We start from the raw sequence: 24,017 nt of genomic DNA on the forward strand, positions 1-24,017 counted from the left end.
ACCATGCACCAGTCAACACTGCGTCACTGGCTGTCTTTCCGCCTGGCTCAGCTGCAACACTTATCAACAGATCATCTACAATGTTACTTGCTACATGTACCTGTATGTAACAGTCATGTAGATCTACCAAAAATTCTACTCTTGTTCTTGGCCTCCGGCTGCCTGCAGATGTGTGAAAGAAAATACATGCAGTATTACTACTTAAACTGCTACAGGTCAGTAGACTCGGACAGTGGTGATGAGAGTGCGGTGAACCGGTCCATATACGGCTCACTGCTCGGTCCGGATGCTAGTCGCAACAGTGATTGTAGAAAGGGTCAGCTTTCAAGCTTCGCGGGTCACAGTAACACAAACAGCGTTCTTGAAAACAGGTGGATTACCTTGGCGGACACTCGACACGCTGGTCGACGAGCTTTCAACTTGTCAACGAAAACCGCTTCTCTCGGCTCCTCTCGCAAACCGAAGCTTTCCCACCCAGTGTTCGGAGGCACAGCAAGTGCTGTGCATACTTTCAAGCCACACCTGCCTCCACCAATGACTTGTGCATGTGCCCCGGCCTTGATCAGGGCCATTCGAATCCTGAACGCAACACGAATGTTTGTGGCATACAGCTGTAGTGAGTACAAACGCATGATCCGGAGTACTAGTAGTTGATTACCGACGTGTACTGTTGTTGCGCTGAGCGCTGGCCCGTAGTACATTACTTTTGTAGTAGACCTACGAAAGGAATTTTTGGCTGATACCGTGTAGTGGCAGTCAGAGACCTGCGCCGTGTTCATGCAGTTCAGTCTCCTTCACCACGCTCAGAAGGTCGAAGGACGAAGGAAGAGAACAACATAATCATTACTTCACATACTGGTTTCGCTCGTTGGAGGAAGGAGGTGTGCGTTCTACTGTTGTTCAAGATGGAGCAGTCAAGGTTCTTGGGACTGGCCCACGGCCTTTTAACAACACTGGTAGTCCTGACTTGGTGTGTACTGCCTGCACGAGGCCAGATCCTGTTTTTCAACGACACACTGGCTGCATCAGCCAAGGTCGAGTCCTGGCCACTCGGTGGAGACGATAGTACTACATCCACCGGGGATGATAGCGCTCTGGAGGTAAGCCTGGCATTCAACACTCGCATGTCCCATTCTTTCCTCTTCTACGCCCAGAACGAACTTGGGATGCTCCAGTTAGTTATCTCCAGCCGACATCGAGTTCGCTGCCGCGTTGTTCTGGCGAATGGTGGATCAGAGAGCAGTGACCTGCATGCAACCTTGAATTCCGCTGTGTCAGCCTTAGGTGTTGCTGACGGTAATGAACATGCTGTGAAGCTAAGACTTTCTCCTTCCGGTAACAACACCGATCTTCATCTATCCCTTTCTCTTGACTCCATGGCATTCGGGGAAGCACACCTAAGCGGTGGATGGGCTTTGATGATGCAAGCAGCGACGGAAGTCTACCTTGGTGGCTTGCCTCCTGGACACACGCCTCGGCATTCCGGAGCTCTCGTTGCTCCTCGACTACTGGGCTGTATACATGGCTACAGTGTGACTGTACGTCGAAGCGGAGTGGGTGCTGACAGCAATGAGGTGACGACCATCGGTCGTCTACCGTCCTCTCCCATTGCATTGCTGGGCTCTTCAGCCGTGGACAGGCGGATGAGCTGTCCAGTGTGTGTTGACGGTGGTGTGAGCTGCAGTAACGGTGGTCAGTGCCGTCCCAATGGTGTGTCCTACTGTCACTGTGCGGGGACGGGCTTTGAGGGAAAACACTGCGAGCAAGGTAAGCGACCAGTACGGTAATGTTGAAAGTAAAATCATTTTCCACATGACTGTGATCAACCTCACCCAACCAACTCATTGTCATTACATTACTGTGTCCATAATAATTACTCATTGTCATTACATTACTGTGTCCATAATAATTACTTTTTTTAGACGTAAGTGCTGGAGTTCTCAGTACTGCTCTCCAGCACTCCCTGTACTAGATCTTAGACTTGCGTGTTAGCCTGTTAACTGTTAGGCAACTATCCTTAGTCCTATCAGGAATATAATGCAAAGTGGCAGGCTAGTCTGGAAATTCTGTATGTCCGCTTTACGAATATAATGCACTAATGCCAAGATGATACCGTACTCGCAGGATCAGTGCCCCTGGGCCAGGGCACTATTTTTTTCAATGTCCATCACCATGGTCGCAGTTGGGGCACTGATCAAGAGAGGCCACTATGTTTTCAATGCTGATACACTTACGCCATCCCGCATAAGGGCAGAGGAGGCAAAGAAAAACAGAGCCTACAGTTTACTGTAAAATATCACGACTCAACAGAAAGGGCAACAAGAACTGCGATTTTGATCCTGAAACCACCAGTTCAATGACATGGACAAGAACCTTGCCAAAAGAACAACAAACTTGCACATGTAATGCGCTTGCTTACAAGTTACTACAAGTACTAGTAGTTACAACTACAAAGTGTGGGGGGGGGGGCACTATTCAAGAGAGGGCTATATTTTTTTCCCAGTAGGGCACAATTGAACAATTTGAAGGGAGGGCTATAATCGCGTGAGTACGCTATGCACTAACACCAACATGATTGTGCATTACATCCTGAATCTTTGCATTGTACTAGTAGATCGGTGTAAGGCACATTGGATGGACTTCAGTATATTTCCAAAGCATGACAACTTCTTTCTGCTGTCACTAGTTTACGTGGTACACCATACGAATAGAAATGCACAAGTTCCCTCCCCTGTATTGCCAAGAGCTCTCCCCCCCCCCCCCCCCCCATACACACAAGTGGACACACCAAACACACACAGGTGCTAATTATTGTTTTGCAGTGGCCAAAAAAAGACTTGGCCTTCAACGCTTATGCTTGCTCTCAGCTTGAGTTCCAAAGTGTGTATACCAAATCCTGCAACAATGTTGAATTTTTACAGTGTTTCGTGGTACACACAAGAACCTGTGGAATAAATCAGCTTAAGTATATCCCTCTTCTGAGTTCCATTCTAGTGTGAAATCAACTGGAGATCATGCTCAACAGAGCAACCGGTCAACTATATACTTCAGTACTACAAACGAAGAAATACCCCTGATGTATATGGATTCCCCCATGCCATATTTGACCTGTAGTTCATGTACTCCCGTACTAGATTTGTACCACAGTTGTATGACCTCGCACCATAACGGCATGCTTGCTTGGCTTGGGAGATACTTCCGTGCTTCATGTGTTTTGCCTCTTCAGTTGTGTTTTCCTTCTCTTCAGATTGTTTTATAATAAATGTCTTCTTGCTAACTGTAGACATATCATGGCGCAGTGAACTGTTCGTTCCTTGTAGAACTCACCTGTGTGTTTAGTTTCTCGTGCTTTGTGTTTGCACCTCGTTGTGTTGCGCACTGACCGATTTTGTTTTGTAGTTTGTTCGTGATCAGCATTTGCGTAGGTTGCGACCACGATGTCCGACTCAGACCCTGCTCCTGACATTGTTGCCCTGACCGCGATGTTGGCGGCACAAATGAAGTCCTCAGAGGAGAGGGAACGTAAAATGGCTGACTTGTTCCAACAAACTATACAACGACTGACACAACCAACACAACAACCCGTGCAACCCAGCACCACATCACCAGCTCCAAAGCCTGTCTCTGCGGAGCGACCGATTTTACTGTCGTCCTCGACATTAGCCGACTTCACGGCATGGCAGGAAATGTGGCGAGACTATTATGAGTGCCAGCACCTGTCAGCCCAGAGCCGTGAGACCAGAGTATCCTCGCTGCGGCAAGCTCTGGATGAGGAGCTACGCAGATTTCTCCGCGAGGGTATAATCGTGACTCCACCGAATCCCGATGCGGACGATGGGATTTCTGCAGTCAAGGAATATTTGCGACGGCAGCGCAACCCACTCCTGGATCGTATCGCATTTTACGACAGGTGTCAGTCGAAAGGCGAGTCTTTCGATTCTTTTTACACTTCGTTGAAAGAATTACACACTAGCTGTGATTTTCCGGACGTTGTTTTGTGCTCACAATGTTCAGCACACACATGTAGTACCTGTCGCACAAGCCTGACACGTGTGCGTGCTGACACCCTGCGTGACAGGATTGTCATTGGAATTGGTGACGACGCTACCCGGCACAAGCTATTGTCTGCCAAGGACTTGACCCTGAACGATGCAGTCACAATTTGCCGGGCGGAGGAAGCGGCTACCACGACGAGCAGCAGTATCCCGTCCACCAGCCAGCTCAATGCTGTGCGGCGGTCCGCGTACCAACGCAGTAAGCAACAATCCCGACAGGGACAGCCTGGCAGCAAGATGTCTGCACCTGTATTGCCATCTGCATCCGCTCCCTCGTCAGGAAGCGACACACACAAGAAGTGCCCCAATTGCGGCCGGAGCCCGCACACAAAGTCTAGTTGCCCTGCCAGCGGCAAGAAATGTAATGGCTGTGGCAAGACTGGTCACTTTCTCGCTATGTGTAGGTCGTCGTCACAATCGGACCGGAACGTGAAGCACGTGGGCCAACTGAAGTTGCAGCGTACTCGTCTTGCTGCGCAGCCTACTGTGCGTGTGTCCACCCGTTTAGCCACTGAGGATGAGGCAGTCACGCTACCCTGGGTCCCTGATACTGGCAGTGACGTCGATGCCGTTGGCGAGCATCATCTCGAACTGCTTGGCGGGTTCCCCGAGAACCTCGACCATGACCCGGAGTGCGTCCTAGCGGCATCTGGAGAGCAGTTGCAGAACGTCGGCAGTATTCGTGCTTCACTTCAGGTTGGCGAAGTACAACACAGCACCGTAATCCACGTGTACAAGGGTCTGGACGATGCTCTTCTATCACGTTCGTCCTTGAGTGCACTCCAGCTCCTCCCGCCAGATTGGCCTGCACAGTACCCTGCTGCTAATGCTGCCGCGCCACCTAAGATCTGTGCTGTATCAAAGCCTGTTGTCAATCCTAGCTCTGCTGATATCGCTCGTGTTCGCGATGAGCTACTGCAGGAGTTCTCGGACGTGTTTTCCGACACTGGCTTGAAGGCGATGGCAGGTCCTCCGATGGACATCCAACTTCAGCCAGATGCTAAGCCGTCATGTGTCCATACCGCACGCCCGATTCCGTACGCGTTTCGTGACCAGGTCAAGTCACAACTGGACACAATGGTTGTCGATGGCATAATCGAGCCTGTCAGTGAGCCTAGTGAATGGTGTCACCCAATTGTGCTCGTCGACAAGAAAGGTACCTCCGAGAAACGCCTCACCGTCGATTTCAAACGACTGAATGACCAAGTCCTGAGACCAGCCCACCCTGTTCGCACCGCTCGCGATGTGGTTTCTGGTATTGGATCGGCACAATTCCTCACCAAGCTTGACGCAAGGCACGGATACTGGCAAATCCCACTGAGTGAGCAGGCATGTCCAATGACCACATTCATCACCCCATACGGCAGGTATCGTTTCCTACGCAACCCTCAAGGCCTGATTTCCGCCGGGGATGTTTTCAACTGCCGCACTGATGCTGCGTTCGATGCAATCCCGAATTTCGCCAAGGTTGTAGATGATTGCCTGGCCTATGATGACGACTTTGCCTCCCATGTCACCCATGTTCGTGACATCCTGCTGTGTGCTCGACAGCATGGCATTACTCTGAGCCCGTCCAAATTCACCTTTGCGTCACGTCACATCCATTTCTGCGGCTACATTGTCAGTCCAGACGGCTGGGTTGTTGACGATGACAAGGCAGCGGCTATTCGCGATTTTGACATTCCTGCGAACCGCACTGATTTGCGTTCGTTTCTTGGCCTGGTGAACCAGTGTAGCGAGTTCTCACCACACCTCGCCGCCTGCACCACTCCGCTTCGTGGTCTGTTGAAGACGACCCGTGAATTTGTCTGGGATGCCAACCACACTGTTGCGTTCGAGAAGACCAAGTCTACTCTGCTGTCTCCTCCTATCCTGGCCTTCTACCAGCATGGACACGACCTCCGTCTGGAGACTGATGCCTCTGCACTACGTGGTCTCGGCTTCGTTCTGTGGCAGAAGCAGGATGATAAGTGGCGAATCATCCAGTGTGGCTCCCGCTACCTCTCTGACGCCGAATCTCGCTATGCTGTTGTTGAGCTCGAGATGCTCGCCGTCGTTTGGGCTGTGCACAAGTGCAAGTTGTACTTATCCGGCACCCTATTTGATCTGATCACCGATCACCGTCCGTTGATCCCGATTATCAACGCGTATTCTCTAGATCAGATCGAGAATCCTCGCCTTCTCCGTCTTCGCCTGAAGCTGCAGTCGTTTCAAGTGCACGCTTCCTGGCGAAAAGGCTCTGATCACGCGTTTGCTGATGCGCTGTCTCGCAATCCCGTCGGCATCCCGTCTTCAGATGATGAACTCGGCGAAGCCCCTGCGCTTCATTGCCGCAGCATCCGCGTCTGCATGCTCCGTGATGATGGTCCTCACCCCAACCTGAAGTTTGTTGAACTTCAAGCAGCCGCCTCAGCTGATCCTGTATATCAGTCTCTTGTCCAGTGCGTTCTGCATGGTTTTCCCGCTCGTCAGCGTGATTTGGATGCTCCACTCCAACCCTTCTGGAATGGACGTGAACACCTGTCAGTGGACCAGGGCATCGTCATGAAAGGCCAACGCATTCTAGTTCCCTTGGCTATGCGTCAACGCGTTCTTGCTAACCTTCATGCCTCGCATCAAGGTCTCGTCCGCACTAAGGCTCGCGCCCGACAGCTCGTGTACTGGCCTGGTCTCACCGCCGACATAGACACCCTTGTCCGTGCCTGTTCCGCGTGTCGAGAATTCCAGTCGTCGCAGTCAGCCGAACCACCGATGAATGACCGTCATCCTACTCTGCCGTTCGAGTTTGTGTCCGCTGATCTGTTCTCTTGCCAAGGCTACGAGTTTCTTGTTTATGTCGACCGTCTGACTGGTTGGCCGTGCGTTGTTCGAACCGGCAGGACCACGTCATCACACGATGTCATTCTCGCTTGTCGTCGTTGGTTTGCCGATCTGGGTGTGCCTGCTGTACTGTGCACCGACGGTGGCCCCCAGTTTGCATCGAAGAAGTTTGCCGACTTCTGTAGCCGTTGGCAAGTGCAACGCGTATCCTCTTCCCCGCATTATCCCCAGAGTAATGGACATGCGGAAGCCGCAGTGAAAGCTATGAAGCGCTTGCTGCTCAAGACCTCGTCAAATGGCAATCTCGACACAGATGCATTTCGTCGTGGTCTACTGGAGTGGCGGAATACGCCCGGTCCGTCTGGCAAGAGCCCAGCTGAGCATCTTCTCGGGCATCCACTTCGGTCTTTCGTCATTGCTGAGTGGACGCAGTTTGATTCCTCGTGGTCGACCGTCGCTAGTGAGCGTGAAGAACAGTCACCACCCTCGACACGTGTTTCCGCCAGTACTCCCACCCACCGCTCTCTTCCCGTTCTCCGTATCGGCACTCCTGTGGACGTCCAGGATCCGAAGACGAAGCGTTGGACAACCCGTGGCGTGATTGTGGCCATTGGGCAGCACCGTGACTATTTCGTCAAGTTGGCTAGTGGTCGAGTTTATTGGAGAAATCGCCGTTTTCTTCGTCCGTTCACTCCACCCGTGCCGTCACCAGCACCATGTGTTTCACCACAGCCGTCTGTTGTCGTTGCTCCTGCTACGCCTCCTCCTCTGCGTCGCAGCACACGAGCACACCAACCACCCTCTCGTTTGAACATTTCCTCCACCCGTGGACAGTCTTATGCATCTTGATTTGTTCTGGACACATCGTGTACATGTTCTTGAGGATTGTTCTCATATCGTATCTTTCTGTATCCTTGTGTGGCATGCTATGTCTGTTCCGCCGTGTGCCGTTGCTTGCCATACTTATTTGTTTGTTTGTTTGGATTTGATAGATAATACTGGATTTGTTTTCTCAGCATTATCTCGAAGGGGCGTGATGTATATGGATTCCCCCATGCCATATTTGACCTGTAGTTCATGTACTCCCGTACTAGATTTGTACCACAGTTGTATGACCTCGCACCATAACGGCATGCTTGCTTGGCTTGGGAGATACTTCCGTGCTTCATGTGTTTTGCCTCTTCAGTTGTGTTTTCCTTCTCTTCAGATTGTTTTATAATAAATGTCTTCTTGCTAACTGTAGACATATCACCCCAAGGTTTCATATTGCCAGTATAATTATGATATACTAGTAAACTAAACTGGTGCTATGAAACCTTGGGGTTAGTGTAATGGTTAGGCTTTCCCCACATCGGCCGGCCGAAAAATTCGCGAGAATCTACAAAATTTTGTTGCAAAGTGCGTTTACAAACGAATGCTGTTGCTGCAAGCATGACCGCTCGAGTTCTCTACTTCAGTACTTGTAGTACTAGTGTGTTGAGGTAGTGTGACTCGTGTCCTTTGACCTCCTCTCAAACAAACATTAGCCATTAGGAAGATCGTTACTAGTAAAATCCCCAAATCGGCTGGCCTAAAATTCGCCGGAAACGAGGCTTATCGAAAAATCGCTAAGCTTTTCGCCGATTTTGGAGGGTTTCTTTGAGAATCGCCGAAAACCTACCAAATCTTCCTGCATCTCGCCAATTTTGAAGCCAATATGCCCACAATTCTTTTAGCCGATTTTCCAATATACAGGTGGAATCCTGATAATTCGAACCTCCAAATGCCAGCAAAAAACTTCTAATTATCCGGACATTCTAATTATCCAAACATGAACCCACAACACAATATGTATGTCAAAATGCTCCCATGGTCACGCAGAGTTGCGCTATGGACCTTAGACACAGATTTCTCGGATACTGAACTGACCACCACAGCCTCAGCAGCTCATGCAAACTGAACTGACCAGTACAGTGTACAGTGAACTTCGAATTACACTTTGCTAACTTCGAATTATCAGCACAAATCCCACACATTTTCTATGTAAGTGGAATCCGTGGAACTTCGAATTAATCGGACATGTCCGGTTCGAGGTTCGAATTATCAGAAAAAAATTATGTGGGAATCGTATTGACAGAATTAAATTGGTCCTGGAAAAACTTCTAATTAAGCGGTATGTTCGACTTAAGGGGGGAATGAAGGGGGGAATGACCCTTCAGATACTCAAAAATTGAAAGTTTCAATTCTGGCTGTTTTGGGTATCCAACTAGGCCAGCGGACCCTATAGGGTGTAGAAACAATTTTTTTGGTGAAACGGACTACTGGTTCCAAAGTTACGACCGTTTCAAATTCAACAATTCAAATGAAAATGAGTACGCACGGAACGAAAATTTGTACAATTTTGCACTCCATGCAGTCGGTGATTTTCACTGAAACCGCGTACTACTAGCGAGTTTTTGACTTGAAATCGTTGCTACTGGATACCATGGCGTACAAGGAGAAGCGCTGAACAGCTTCCTGCCTTGAGAACAAAATAATAATTATTATTTGAAATTTGAACAATGGGGAACCGAAGAACGAGCTCGAGTGGACGTTCTAGACGACAGAAAAGGAAATATTTTGGTCCAAAGCCAGCTGCTGCTGAAGTCGACGATGTCGTTGAGGTTCCTGAGGTCGCCAGTGATGTTGAAGTGACTGAGAAGAGCGCGTCCACGCGAAAGTTGAGCAGGAAGCCGGCCTATTTAGCTGATGAAAGCTTTGACAGCAGCGACGGCTCAGATGTGAACTCGAACCCAGACAGTTCTGAGGACGACGATACTGAGGCGTCTGAGGGATCTGGAGAAGAGATAGAAGAGGATTGCTTGCGGAGCAACAGAATTGTGTACCTGAAATGTCTTCAGGAGCTTCTGGACGTGGCCACTGTGTGTAGCGAGTGCAAATCTGGAAAAATAAATATTGTTGACTGCTGCGCTGTTGGCCTCGCATCGGTGGTGCACGTGCAGTGCGACAATGTCTTATGCAGTCACAGTTGGAGATTTAACCTATGCCTGAAAGAGAAGCGGTTCTTTGACGTCAACCGGCGATCAGTGTTAGCCATGCGGAGAATTGGCAAGGGACGTGCCGCTCTGAATAAGTTCTGCGGAACCATGGACATGCCCAGCCCTGTGAACACACATGCCTACACCCGTCACCAGGAAGCACTCGTGATCGCTGCAGCCACTGTGGCTCATAAGAGCATGGTCAATGCTGCTGATGAGGTAAAGGTGCTGAATGGTTGCGACACCGTGGCGGTAACTTGCGATGGCACCTGGATGAGGCGCGGCTATACGTCTCTCTACGGTGTCTTTGCCTGTATATCGTGGAGAACAGGCCGTGTACTGGACATACACGTGAGCAGCAAGTACTGCCAGGAATGTGTCGTGTGGAACGACCGGAAGGAGTCCGGGAGAATTAGTGCAGCTGATTTCACTGCCTGGAAAGGTACCCACACCTGTGGAGTGAATACAGCGCGATCTGCACCAGCCATGGAGAGCGAGGCAGCTGTCATCATATGGAGTCGCTCTGTTGCTGATCGTGGTCTCCGGTATACAACGTACATCGGAGATGGCGACAGTAAGGCATTCAATTCTGTCGTTGAAGCTGACCCGTACAATGGTGTAGCCATTGAAAAGGAGGAGTGCATTGGACATGTACAGAAACGCATCGGCACGGGCTTGCGGGAGCTGAAGAAGACGATGAAGGGTACGAAATTGTCAGACGGCAAGGCGTTGTCTGGGAAAGGCCGGCTCACCAACAAAGCCATTGACACTCTCCAGACGTACTATGGATGGGCAGTGAGGGAGCACAGCCAAGACATCCAAGGCATGGCCCGGGCTATCTGGAGTGGCCTTATGCACCGGTGTTCGTCAGACGACAATCCCCAGCACCAGTTTTGCCCGACCGGTCCTGACAGTTGGTGCAAGTGGCAGTTGGTGCAGGCTGGAGTCAGGGATGAGTACACCCATCGCCACATTCTCCCCAAGGCCGTGTTTGACGTCGTCAAGCCACTGTATCTCCGCTTGACAGAGCGCAAGCTTCTCGAGAGATGCCTCCTCGGAGCCACGCAGAATGCGAATGAAAGCTTCAACGGCGTCATCTGGGGTATGTGCCAGAAGGAAAGCTTCTGTGGCGTTGATGTTGTCCGGTTCGCTGCCACCCTTGCAGTTGCCCACTTCAATGATGGTGCACTGGCTGTGGAGAGTGTGCTTCTGGAAGCAGACTGTGTACCTGGCGTGCTGACCCACAAAGCATGCCAAGATGAGGATTTCACCCGCATCAGCAAAGCCGATCGCAAAGGTTCAGCAGAAGAGAAGGAGAAGAGAAAGAAGAGAAGAAGGCGAAAGAAGGGCTGGGAGGAGACCACTATTGAAGAGGAAGGAGATACTTATGGACCGGGCAAGTTTTAGTGCAGCTATCTGCCTGCATCGTGATGGTGCTGTATGAAAAGTGCTGAACATACCCTGAATATAGACCTAAATATACCCTGAATTTTCGCCATTTTTAGTGGTTTGTTGACACTCCGCGCAGTTTCCTGGCTCACTTGTACAGAATGGACATGCAAAAGTATACATTTTTGAAATCTGTGTGATGTCAGCTTGTGCGTTTGCCTATGGGCAGGAGATTTCTTCAATCCTGTGTGCATATTCTGCCCATTCCATCCATGAGGAAACTGCGCATGTGCGGTAGTGCAGCATGTGAGAGCTGTACCACTGCCACTGATGTTTAGGACTGTGTGATATTAGGCAAACGCACTGCGTGTACCTGTAATCTAAATATCTATGGCTGAAAGAGATGATTCTGATGAACTACATTCTGATAAAATTGCGCACCGTTTAGCTTTTGTCCGTTGTGCGATAATTATCCTTTTGTTGTCAAATCTTCCAACTTTCTTTAGTTTATTTTCATTCAGAGTGCCATTGATCTGTTGTATGTTATTCCATCAAGACATGGTGAAAATTTCTTCAAGAAATATTGAAGGAAACAGAAGTTGTGGTCGTTTGGACATGTACGGTCCAGTATGGCGTGCGCGAAGGGTCATTCCCCCCTTAGCCATCATGATTCGAATTATCAGGATTCCACCTGTAGTCCAATTTTGCAGCCGATTTTCGAAAAGTCAGCTGATTTTGCAGCCGAATCTAGTGTATTTTTGAGCTTAGCGAAAAGCCGAATAGGCAAAAAAAGCGAGCCGATTTGGGGAAAGCCTAGTAATGGTTTCAACCTTGTAATGTGTACTGGATAGTATATCATGTTTAATGTCGCATTCTGTGACTGTCTGCTCCCTTTGACGATTGCTTCACAGAATCTCCAGTCATGAGGTTGGATGGCGGCAGTTGTGCACACTTCAAGCTAGATCCCCTGCAACCACTGCAGCTTGCCTGGAGGTTCCACATCCGCTTCCGCTCAAATGCCACTGGCACGCTTTTGCTAACCGATTCTCTCCACGTTCGCCTCTCTGACACAGGTTCTGTCCATGTCCGTCACACGCCAGCCCCACATCTTAGTGCCGTCATGGGCAAGGGCTTGCTGGCTAGTGGTGTTGAATGGCACTCAGTGGAGGTAATGCCAATTATCATCTTTCTACAGCATTCATTGCCTTTAGTGACGGGTTTTGTTATTGTTTTATATGTACGAGCGCACAAGCATGCGGCTGAGAGAGTGATCATTTCCACTTCTATCACCCGGTCTATCACACATGTTTGCATTTCATGGACAAAGAACATTTCGATGTAACGGTTAGAATTCTCTGGAACACTTTGCACAGCTAAATAAGTAAAATGAATTGTGAGCAACACTGGCTCATACTCGATCACAAACTCCGTCAGGAAAAAACATTGTAGTTTGTGTGAATGCTGACCGACCAGCCCACCAGGTATGTGCCTCTTAAGCTTGGCACAATCAGCTCTATCCAGCCGATGTGATGGTGTAGTGGGTATATAGCTGCAATAGTAGCAGAGTGTGCTAAGAATAACCGTCTGGGTTTTTTTTGTCTCTGTTGTTCTGGGCAGATTACTTTCACGAAGGACAACACCATACGAGTGGAGCTGGACAGAGCTGCCGTCGAGTCTATCCAGCTACCTAGCGGCAACGTAGCATCACTGCGGCCTCCACTGATCACGTCTTTCCTGGCCCTTGGTTGCACACCACTGATGGAGGACCACTTCCACGGCTGCCTTCAAGATGTCTACTTGGGAGATCTAAATCTGATCGGTCTTTCACAAAGTCCCAAGCAACGTCTTGCTACACGAATTCAGGTGAACATGACTGGCAACATTGCTAGCAGTTGTCCTGAGCCTTTGCACATACCAGCTTCACAGTCACTGACTGTAAGCCAGCCACTACACAGAATGTCAGCATCAGGCCTGTTTATGCTACCAGCTCCAGTGGAGGAAGAATTGAGCTTCTGGTATGTATGTATGGTGAACAGAGAAATTGGTGATGGTTGGGGGAGGGGGTACGACAAAGAGAAAGATTTAGATTTTTGCAGACTGTTCCCATGATTTGAAACGGGTCCTCAGAAAGAAGACTTGAGTGGAGGTTTGGGCTAAAAGCCAACCAATAATCCAGCCCAACTGCTACTAACTTGCAATTGCCCTGAGTCAGTTGAGCCGATGCTAGCTGCTCTGTCCCCAATGTTTCCTCTGACCAGTGCAGAAGTGTAACGAGTTACACCTTGTCAGCACAGCCTCTGGCCCACCGGAAGGTGGGCGAAGTTGGTTCGGTGGGGGGGGGGGGGGGTCAGGGTTATCCCCTGGAAATACTTTGAAAATCCGGTCAGAAATAGCAGAGCCCGCTACAAGGAATCATTTTGCATGTATATCAATACAGTATAACCATTATAATCAGATATGTTGTGAAAGAATGCTGTCAGCTTCAAGAACTTCGGCAATACAAATTCATATCTACAGCAAAAACTACAGATCATTTCAGCAGTCTCTATACAATGTGAAAATTTGAGAAGTACAGTATATTATGACATGTACATGTAGGAAGTATTGTGTGCAACAAACACTGAGCCTAATACTGTTGATCCAAGAACAGTCACTTGAACGGCGTTAGTGTGGCGAGAAACTCACTGGCCCGGGAATTTGCCGAAGGCTGCTAGACGATGGTCACTTCCTGCGACAAAGGTGTTTCCACAAGCGTTAGGCTATCCGTAGCATCTCGGTGAATACGAAGAAGCATCATATGCTTAATGCGGAATGGTGCTGCGGAGATAGCTCTTCCCTGAATCGCATTAGAGCCAAGAAAGAACACTTGCTGGTAGCATTTGTGGCTGGCATGACCAAAACCAACTTCAGGAGGGTGCAAACTTTAGATAATAGCTCCTTTGCTTCAGGTCGTGCCTTGAAGAACTTGCACCAGCAAGGACTCAAGGCTAGAAGTTTCACAACTGCGAGCAAACTGACTTTGCAGCAAGGACAGTTGATCTTCAAGCCTTGAAACACCAAAATCATCTTTGTAGAGCTTGCCAACTTTACTCAGCTCATCATCGAATGACTGTCCACTTTGCACACTTGTGACTTCTTGCCAGAAATCATCAAAAACATTGTCAGCTCGCTTGTCCTTCAACTTGATCTGTCGAGAGTCATTGTTGTTGCTGATTGCCCGAGTGCCGCTGAAAGAGATTTCTTTTGCAAGGCATGGCTTAGATTGTCGGCGAGATTCAGGAGCTTTTCACCAAGCACGACTCCAAACAAGAAATCAACCTGCTTCAGCTGATGACCAATGTCGCAAATCCTGGCTGACATTTCCATGTCATTCTTGGCCATGTCACTGAACTGCTCCATGCTCTCCTGCAGTACTGCGTAATTACTACGAATGCTCCCGAGCGCATCGCCTCTCACAGTCCACCTTGTCGGACAGAGCGTCCGCAGGCCCGGCTCCCCTGGTGACATTTGCTTCTTCATGGTCTTTAAAATGCAGTGTGCCGCTTAGATGAGAACATCATGAGCTTTGAAATCTCATACACTGTGTCGAGGGATGCCTTCAAACAATTGACAGACCTCACGGTAACTTGGCACGCCAAGTTTAAAGCGTGACCATAGCAATGCATGAATAGAGCGCGGGGTTCCTTGGCAGAGAGCTGTGCGGCAACTCCTCTGCAAACACCTTGCATGCTGGCAGCTCCATCATAGCATTGACTTCGGCAGTTGTCCAGCTTCACAGATTCAGCCGCAGTAAAGTGTCAAGAATTATCTGGACAATGTGGTCAGCTGTCGTGTTTACTGCAGCATACATCCCAATGAAGTCATCATGAAGCTCCACATCGGAGTCAACCCACCTGAGGACTGTGGTGACTTGCTCCATCGCAGGGGCGTACATAGGGCGGTTCCCGGGATGCCCGGGAACCAGTAAAATAATTTCGATGTGGGTAGATCTACGGAGAATGTTTTGATCAAGGCCCAGCGTGCATGCATGCCTAGGCGACGTAGTCGCCTGCAGTCCGCCTGACCGTCCGAGGACGGTGACAAGGCCAGGTGTAAAAGTGCTGCTGAGGCATTTTTGTGACACAGCGTAGACCTACTGAACTTACTGGGTGCAACGAAGTCTCTATATACGAGTTACAGCGATTCCTCGATCTCAGAGTCATTTCCTTTGCAGTTTGTTTCGACAAAGTTGGTTACGTTTTTGACGATGCTTTCGCTTTGTGGAAAAGAAAAATGAAGAGTCGACATCCAGAGGGCCAGCGCTCTATTCAGAGCTATTTTGAGCAGGAGGCAAAGCGTGTAGCCAGTGACGAAGGTCAAGCAATAGATGAGATTGCGGACGCACCTGACTTCCAAGTGGAGTCTGCAACGAGCAGCACAGAGGACGGAATCGTCGGCGAAGCTGTAGAGCGACCGTTGTTGGAAGCTGCTGGATCATCCAAGACTTACTTCAGTGACATTGGAGTGTGTTGGAAAGGATATTCTGAAAGTGTACCTCCACGGTGGAATCCCTGATTCCTCCGAAATTTGCCATACATGGAAAAGATTTCCGTCATTGACAATCATTGTGCGCCACTAGCTGCACTGAAGGCGAAGGACTTCGTTTCCTGTGCGTGTCCAGACGGGTGGCAAACAGCGCCGCTTTCAACTATCCTGGTTGGAGGAGTTTCCCTGGGTAGTCTTTTGACCGGCGTGCCATGGTGGCTTCTGCTTGCCCTGTGTAATGTTTGCTCCAGGTGATTCGAAGTTTGGGCAGCTTTACCGCAGTCCTCCCGAGAATATAACCCGACTCAAGACTGAGCGTGTGGATGTGCTTCAGCGACTCGTTTCACGGCATAACATGAAATCGTCCTGCTGAACAAAACATCCATAAAAATGCCTTGGCAAAGGTCAGTCTTTTTAAATCAAATATGCGTAGCAGTGACATTATCCAGCAGTTTATGCAGAAACTCCATCGGATACGTATAAGAGCACTAGCCGTGTGGAATTATGTTGGTTGATCAGTTGGCATGGGAACCACTCCTAGAGGCGAGCGGTGTACGCCCCTGCCATCGTACTGACAGCTGTGGTCTCATCGACCATGATGCAACACATGTGTTGCTTGAATGCTGTCCGCAAACACTCCGCAGGATCTTCATTGCCATCACTCTCAGGAGCTCATTCTGGAGCTCGTGGTTAGCGTATTTCCCAGTTTTTTTGCTGAAGCGACTTGTCCAAACTGCCGTCATGTGAGGATAACATGGCGAGCAGCTGGTGAAAGTTCCCGTCAGGCTCACCAATGTCGTCACCCCGGACTGCAAGACCTTGCCGGGCAAGGAATCGGAGAGTGGTCAAGAACTCTGCTGACTTCTCTCCTTCGCTAGAGCAGCATCCACCACATGAAGCTCATGGGTGTCTCCGCAAGATGATGGAAGAGTGACTATGCGATTCACAGCCTCTTTGTGGCAGTCGGAATGCTCGTGCTTTCGAAACGCTATCGCAGTGTCTTTTCAGTTCTGGAATCCCTTGGTCAGGAACGCTGCATCCACGCATGACGAACTCAGCAGCTTCTTTGATAGCGCAACGTGGCAAGTGAAGCCGGAGGCTTTCGCGCTCTTCTGATCCCAATGGAGCAAAGGCCAGTGACAACATACCCTTTGTCGTGCGTGACAAGCCTCACCAACCCACGGACGTTACAGTCCCGGAGCACGCGTTGAAAAAGCCTGTTTTCTGCACTTTGGTTGCATGGGTGCATGTACAACGTATGGGTGCAGGTATGCATGATCGGATGATACCCAGAATGTTTTCTCCCCGGATTTAGCCAAATCCCAGTGGGTGTCCTGAGCCCGGGTTGGTCCGGTGACAACCGGACTAACCGGACCGGGTCCGGCGGCCCTGAGCCTTCAGCCAAATCCGAGCCATCGACGAGGGCAGAGCACTATCACTGACATAATTATATGCTACCATTGTACTATGCACACTTGGTTTGAAGCATATACTTTGTCAGTTCAACACGTTAGTTTAATAGTTCAAATACTTGTCGTGATTTAATGTCACTGGGACTGCATTATGATGCTGGAAACTCAGTGCAGAAGAGTCAAGCTTCTGCGGCACAAAATTCGTATTTCATCTCTTCGTATCTCTCTCTTTCAGGTTTCGCACAAATGAAATGGATGTTGGCGTTTTGGAGACAACCAATTCCACCCTGCTCGTTTCGCTGACAATTCAATGTGGCAACCTTGTGCTGGGCATACAGGACTCCATGCACAACATTACTGGCGAAGTGACGGCAGCGGGAGGAGGTGTTGCTGATGGAGAGTGGCATAGGGTATCAGTGCAGCTGTTTTGGAGTCACTGCACAATCAAACTTCACCTGGACGGATCCAGTCATGTCCTGCTAGTGCGATCAAGCCCTGCCATGCCGTGCTATCACGTTGGATCGAGCAGGAAACTGCTCTTCTCATTCGGACAAGTTTCGGACGTATCATTGAAGCCATACAGTGGTTGCATAGCTCTGTTTGCAGTCGATCGTACTCTGATACCCTTGCAGGATCAGCTAGCAGCGGGGATGGCAGGCGTGAGTCCTGGTTGCATGGGGCCGGGAGATGGCTGTCGTCAGAATCCATGTCTGAATGCCGGCACGTGCATGCAGGGTTGGCAGCGGTATGAGTGTGATTGTAGTACCAATCAGTTTACGGGCAAGACCTGTGAAGAAGGTTAGTACTACACAAGTTAGTCAGAGATGGTCATAACTTGTAGGGATGTGTCAGTTTTAATCCGGCTCTAGTTTTATGACACCAGCAAAATATCCACAACTCAAATTATGACTATTACATGCACTCTCTTCCACTCGGCAAAGCAGCATGACAGCATAACTTCAAACAGGTATTCTTGTGCAAAGTTCCCAACCCAGGATTCTAGCTAAAAGGAGGGGAGGGGGGGGGGGCGGGGGCAGCATCTTCCTACTCTGATTGAGCCCCCCCCCCTCCTGTGGAAAATGTGGTGCCCCTACTGTTTTGTCGATTTTTGTGGTTTTCACCCCCTACCATTTTGACCTGGCTAGAACCCTGCAACCACACTCTGGCATTCAGATCTGAATACAGGTTTACTCCTCAGCAATCCCAACTATCTGCACAGAGAGTCAAATCAGTCAACAACCCAAATCAAACACACCTTGTATTAATATATTGTGAGCCTTGTCTGGACAAAACACACGCATTGTGTGTACTTCAAAGTATATATTGTATACATGTATGTATTCACAAACGGCTTCAGACTCCTCCCCTCCCCCCCCCCCCCCCAACCCCTTCGGTAAGCAACAATTATTTTATTGATCCCAAACCCTACAAGCAATCTCCCTTCTCAAGTATGTAAAACGTTCCCAACCAATCTGTGCTTAAGGTACCGGTATCTGGACAAACCAAAATTAATGTAATATTTTCTGTGTGCCACACATACAGACACTGATATCATCACGTTTGATGAAGCACCGCTTGCCATGAAGAGAGATCTATGCTTCACGTGCTCGACTGGAATTGCACCCTGCTCCAAGCAAATGCTCTTCAGCGCTCACATACGACCACATCGCCTGTCCAGCACCATCGCTAGCAGCTCATGGATGACATTAACACTGGACAAAGGGGGAATAACTGTAAACATTACGTCAGACCGCCGGAAAATTGTACTGGCTGTTGATGAGCGAGTAACAAAAACTGACACGTGGTATCGTGTGAGTGTGTCCATTTTACAATGCAGAGTCACTCTACAGGTGGATGATCAGCAAGCTGTGGAGTCACTAGAGCCGATGGAGGTGATTTGCCCGAGCATGAAAAGTATCACGCTCGGTGGTTATGTCCAGCATGGGAAGCAGACTGATGCTGCTAGCACTGTCATGTCTCCGTACATTGGGTGCATGAGAAAGGTCACGGTTGCCGGTGAAGACGTCGACAGCGCAGCCTTGACTGGACTTCACATTGGCAAATCATGTCCTCCATCCACACCACTCTGCTCGGCCGGACCAAGCTCATCTCTTCTCCTACCTGCAGTCTGGCCATTCCCTACACTACACAGTGCTGCCATGCAGATAGACTTTGACTGGCAAACAATCTCCACTCACCGTATCTCATTGTTCTTTGCCACCGACCAGCAATCCGCTACGATTCTGTCATCGGGCTCAAACAACTCCAGCAGCAGCAACAGCAGCCGTATCCTAGTCATTCTGCACCGGGGACGTGTGTGCTTGAAAGTGCAGTCGTTGGGTGAAACATCATACCGAACAAATTGCTCGCGGGATAACTACACTGGAGGCGACTACCACACATTGCAACTGACATCGCCCTCACCAAACACTATCGTCCTGAAAATCCTGAGTGGTGAAACAATCCGCGTAATGCACTCTGCGTCAATGGAAGGCCCAGCAATGTTCGGAAACATGGTTCATATTGCTGGGTCTTTTTGCCGTGATATGAACAGTCCAATGGAAGAAAGCGACAACCCAGCACCGGGCTTTGCTGGTTGCATTGGCAACGTCACATTGGGAGAGACCTGCATGGATGACCTGCTGCATGTCTCGACGTGCTCACAAAGGCCACGCATTGCAACATCGCCTGTGAGCGGCACTGGGAGATCAAAGTCGCTCAGGAATGCTGTGCTTTACCAGTGCCCATCGACTGCTGACTTCTGCAAGATTTCACCTTGCAAACACAATGGAAGATGTTCATCCAGCAAGTTTGGCCGTACCTGCAGCTGTACTGGTACTGGCCATGTTGGGGAACTGTGTGAGAAAGGTAAGCACAGACCTTATCGAATAATATGTACGTATCAACTGGTAACCTACCTCAATGATGTCGTTTGCCACAGTAAAGGCATCGCTAATGTATCTGTAAATACCAGTAATCGATGTGGAGACGGAAAGCATCTGCCTCCAAATTTAGTTAGTTCCTGAAATAGATATGGCGTTTGGCATTAGGAATAGGGCAAGCTTGGAGTGTGCGTGTGTGCGTCCGTGCTTGCGTGTGTGTTGAGACACATTCCTGACTTTGTGTTCATGTCTGTTCATTCATGTGTGTCTTTCCGCTTGTGTTGTTGCTGCTACTTCTGCTGCTGCTGATGGCGATGCACAGTTGCTGCTTCTGGTACATTCAACAGCACTGCCTCCTCACTGGGTGTGTTCTTCGCGGGCAAAATGGCACTACATACACTACATGTACTCCTTACCAGTGTGCCTCCCGGCGGCAAGCACACTCGTCCTGTTGAGCTGATTGCTGCCGTTGACCACAGCGGACGCAGGGGCATGTGGCTGTATACCAGCGATATGGCTGGATCGATCACGCTGGTTGTCCGTACCAACACCGTGCACAGGTGCAAGGCAGCACTGAAGAAAGAGAAGAGCGCCCATCAGCATGCCGTGCATGTCAGAGTGCACGCGCACAGGAGTGAGGTCAAGCTCATCATTGACGGCAAGGAAACCGTGTGCAAAGTGGGAACAGGGTTGCTGAACTTGCGAGTTTCCCGAGTTCAGGCAGGCCGATTACCGACCGCCATGCGACACATTGACAATGCTATTGGATTCCGCGGCTGGCTGAAGGAAATCTATGTCAACAACATCCGGCCATTGGAAATCTTGTCCAATTCAACCCTTGAAGACAGGTTGCTGGCCATGAAAACTGGAGTGCGCATCAAGACACACCAGGTAACTCCGAAACAGATCTCCATCCCGTATCAGGGTGCGGATTGTTCATCGGACGATGAGGACTTTCAGGGATCTGGCTCGGGCTGTGGCGGTGACAGCAGTGGAGTGCGGGTTAAACCAACCCTGCCCGGTGGTGGAAACCAAGGTCCCGGTGGTGGACTAGGTCCCGGCGGCAACCAAGGCACCAGCAAAGGTATGGTCACGGCAACTGGCCAAGGCACCGTGGTGAGACCGAGTGTATCCACTGCGGACGTGACAGAAGACTGTGACAAGTCACTAGACACTGACTGTGATGGCAGTGATCTGGAGACCAGTGGTGAATCCGGTGGCCTGAGTAGTGGAGCTACAGTCGGTATTATTATCTTTTCTGTTGTTGTCGGTGTTGTGCTGGGAGTTGCCGCCGTCTTTGTCATTGCTAAACTGATTGGCTCACAGCGCGGCGAGTTCAAACTGGATGAGATTCCAGAACAGCCCAAGTCACCCACTACCCTGTACTCTCCGACCGATTCTGGAGAGCATTTTCTCTGATCACCAATCTGAATGAACAGCTGTGTGTGTGTGTGCGTGTGTGCGTGTGTGTGTGGGTGTGGGTGCGTGCGTGCCGGTGCGTGCAAACCCAAGTGCAACGCGCGCTTGCCATGCGTGTACATGCCAGAATGCAGCACAATTGTAGATTTATACTGTATCATAATTATCATGTTGAACATTTTTGGATACACTTTCTGTACCTCCCCTTTACCCCCAATAGCCTCGCTGTACACTGTACACTGTACACTGCCTAGCACCTGGTAGAGCAGTCTTCACTGATAGGACAATGATTATTACAACACCAGTCCTGCCACAAAGCCAAGAATTTCAGGCCATGTGACATTCCAGGAGAAGGTCCAGGCTGCTGGTCATAGTGCTGCAATATGACCATCCCTGACGTCTGCCCCGACAGGACAAGTACCTTCCAACTCTCATCAATTATTGTTTTAGTGCAGACTAGCAATGTATAAAAATAAAAAACTATAATCATGGTACATGTACGTATATCTTCACCTCTTTGTCACTCGGTAACTTTGCACCTCTATTGTGTTGGTTTCAAAAGACTGACCACGCTACCTGTCCGTTCCGCGACGAAATCCGAAGATCACTCAGAAGGAAACGGCATGCACTAAACCTTCCCACCACCCACACACCGCCACAGCGTGAATATGCAGGCCCTGTGTGAAATGTTCGGCCACTGATATCGTTTTTTTCTTTGTTTGTAGAGCACGGATGGTAGATGGATCATGGACTGAGCATCTCACGATGTCGTAATGGCTGTACAATGTCGATCGTGTACAATGATTATGTCATGTACTTCGAGTAGCAACACTAGTAACTGTTGCTGGACCGGTGCTCAACGCACTGGGCGCATAGCATTTAACTTATAAGTTCTGGAAAACAAAGAAACACTCCGGGATAGCTACTATCACTACCGGTATACATGTGTATGAGGAATAGCAGTCGTAGCGGGAGTCGACACGAGATCATACACTGATACATAACACTATGACTAACAGTCATGATTTTAGATTCCGGGAACGATGTGCGTTTGTAGACCCCATGCCCAGATTTGGGAGCACCGCGTGATCTGTGTACCATGGTGTACTAGTAAGTCGTAGATCTTCCGTGCTCGTTGTGGTCTAGCGGTCAACTCGCAATGGCGAACATTGGCCTGAAGACGTGCTGGGGTCAAGCGTGGCCCAGACAAGCGATGCCTCGAAGTGAGGGTGATAGGTCGGCCCCGCGCCCCAAGGACGATTGTAAATTTGTAATACTGTAGTGTGTAATATAGTTGGCAATCCGGGGTCAAAACCTACTGTACATGTACATCATTTTAGCGCCATGAGTCGCCCGTGCATGTCGTCTCCCTCCGTCTCACTCAGAGTTTCAAGAAATAATTGATAAACTGATGCTTCAAAGCAGACATAAAACACCGAGTGACTGACACTGATAGGCATAAAACATTCGAGTAGCAACTAATTCCGAGTAGTAACGTTCAGGGAGTCGTAAAATACCGGTATTTTACGACTCCCTGGTAACGTTACACTTGCATTGTCATTATGTTCGCTATGATAGTCAACAAATGTTAGCGGTTGTCCTATGTTTCTTAGCTGGGTGCAGCACTGCTAACCTTCCCCTCCTACATGTATGTTATCAGAACTTATCACTACTTCAGTATAACTTACGTTAATAATAGAACCGTCCAAGTTGCAAGGCTGTTGGAATGCGCATCCAGGACGTGCTAGAGCTGATTGGCAGTTAGTTGCCCTCCCCCATGGTGCTTGCTGTGTACGCCGATCCCAAGACCATTGGTCGGGGAGTCCACTGCATCTCACCAGCGCAGCTCATGTAGCGCCTACACACTCATTGTTGTCTTTTGGTTTTGTCTTCGTTTTGTCTTCGTTTTGTCTTGGTTTTGTCTTGGTTTTGTCTTCGTTTTGTCTTCGTTTTGTCTTGGTTTTGTCTTCGTTTTGTCTTCGTTTTGTCTTGGTTTTGTCTTCGTTTTGTCTTCGTTTTGTCTTCGTTTTGTCTTCGTTTTGTCTTCGTTTTGTCTTCGTTTTGTCTTCGTTTTGTCTTCGTTTTGTCTTGTTGTTGTTGTTGTTGTTGTCTTCGTTTTGTCTTCGTTTTGTCTTCGTTTTGTCTTCGTTTTGTCTTCGTTTTGTCTTCGTTTTGTCTTCGTTTTGTCTTCGTTTTGTCTTCGTTTTGTCTTCGTTTTGTCTTCGTTTTGTCTTCGTTTTGTCTTCGTTTTGTCTTCGTTTTGTCTTCGTTTTGTCTTCGTTTTGTCTTCGTTTTGTCTTCGTTTTGTCTTCGTTTTGTCTTCGTTTTGTCTTCGTTTTGTTTCCCCTTCTTCCGTAGGCCTATATAGGTATGTGCAATGTGATAAAAAAAAATAAAAAAATAAAAAAATAAAAAGTACTGTTGTAGAACGTCAGTATCGCCCGTCAGTGTCGTGCAATGTTATCTCATGAGCTGATTGTCAAGTAATTAGTGGTGATA

General features: G+C 49.1%; 1 protein-coding gene across 1 annotated transcript; it reads left to right on the top strand.

The window, feature by feature from the left end:
- The first annotated feature begins 353 nt into the window (after positions 1–353).
- LOC135805358 (neurexin-1a-like) lies at positions 354–22,296 on the top strand. Its single transcript, XM_065319382.1, has 6 exons — positions 354–1,767; positions 12,193–12,449; positions 12,899–13,296; positions 17,453–18,015; positions 18,760–20,085; positions 20,422–22,296. The coding sequence occupies exons 1-6, from the start codon at positions 906–908 to the stop codon at positions 21,516–21,518; spliced, it is 4,503 nt and encodes a 1,500-aa protein (XP_065175454.1). The 5' UTR covers positions 354–905; the 3' UTR covers positions 21,519–22,296.
- The last annotated feature ends 1,721 nt before the right edge of the window (positions 22,297–24,017 follow it).

Source organism: Sycon ciliatum, chromosome 1 (assembly GCF_964019385.1).
Source record: "Sycon ciliatum chromosome 1, ocSycCili1.1, whole genome shotgun sequence".
Classification (NCBI taxonomy): Eukaryota; Metazoa; Porifera; class Calcarea; order Leucosolenida; family Sycettidae; genus Sycon; species Sycon ciliatum.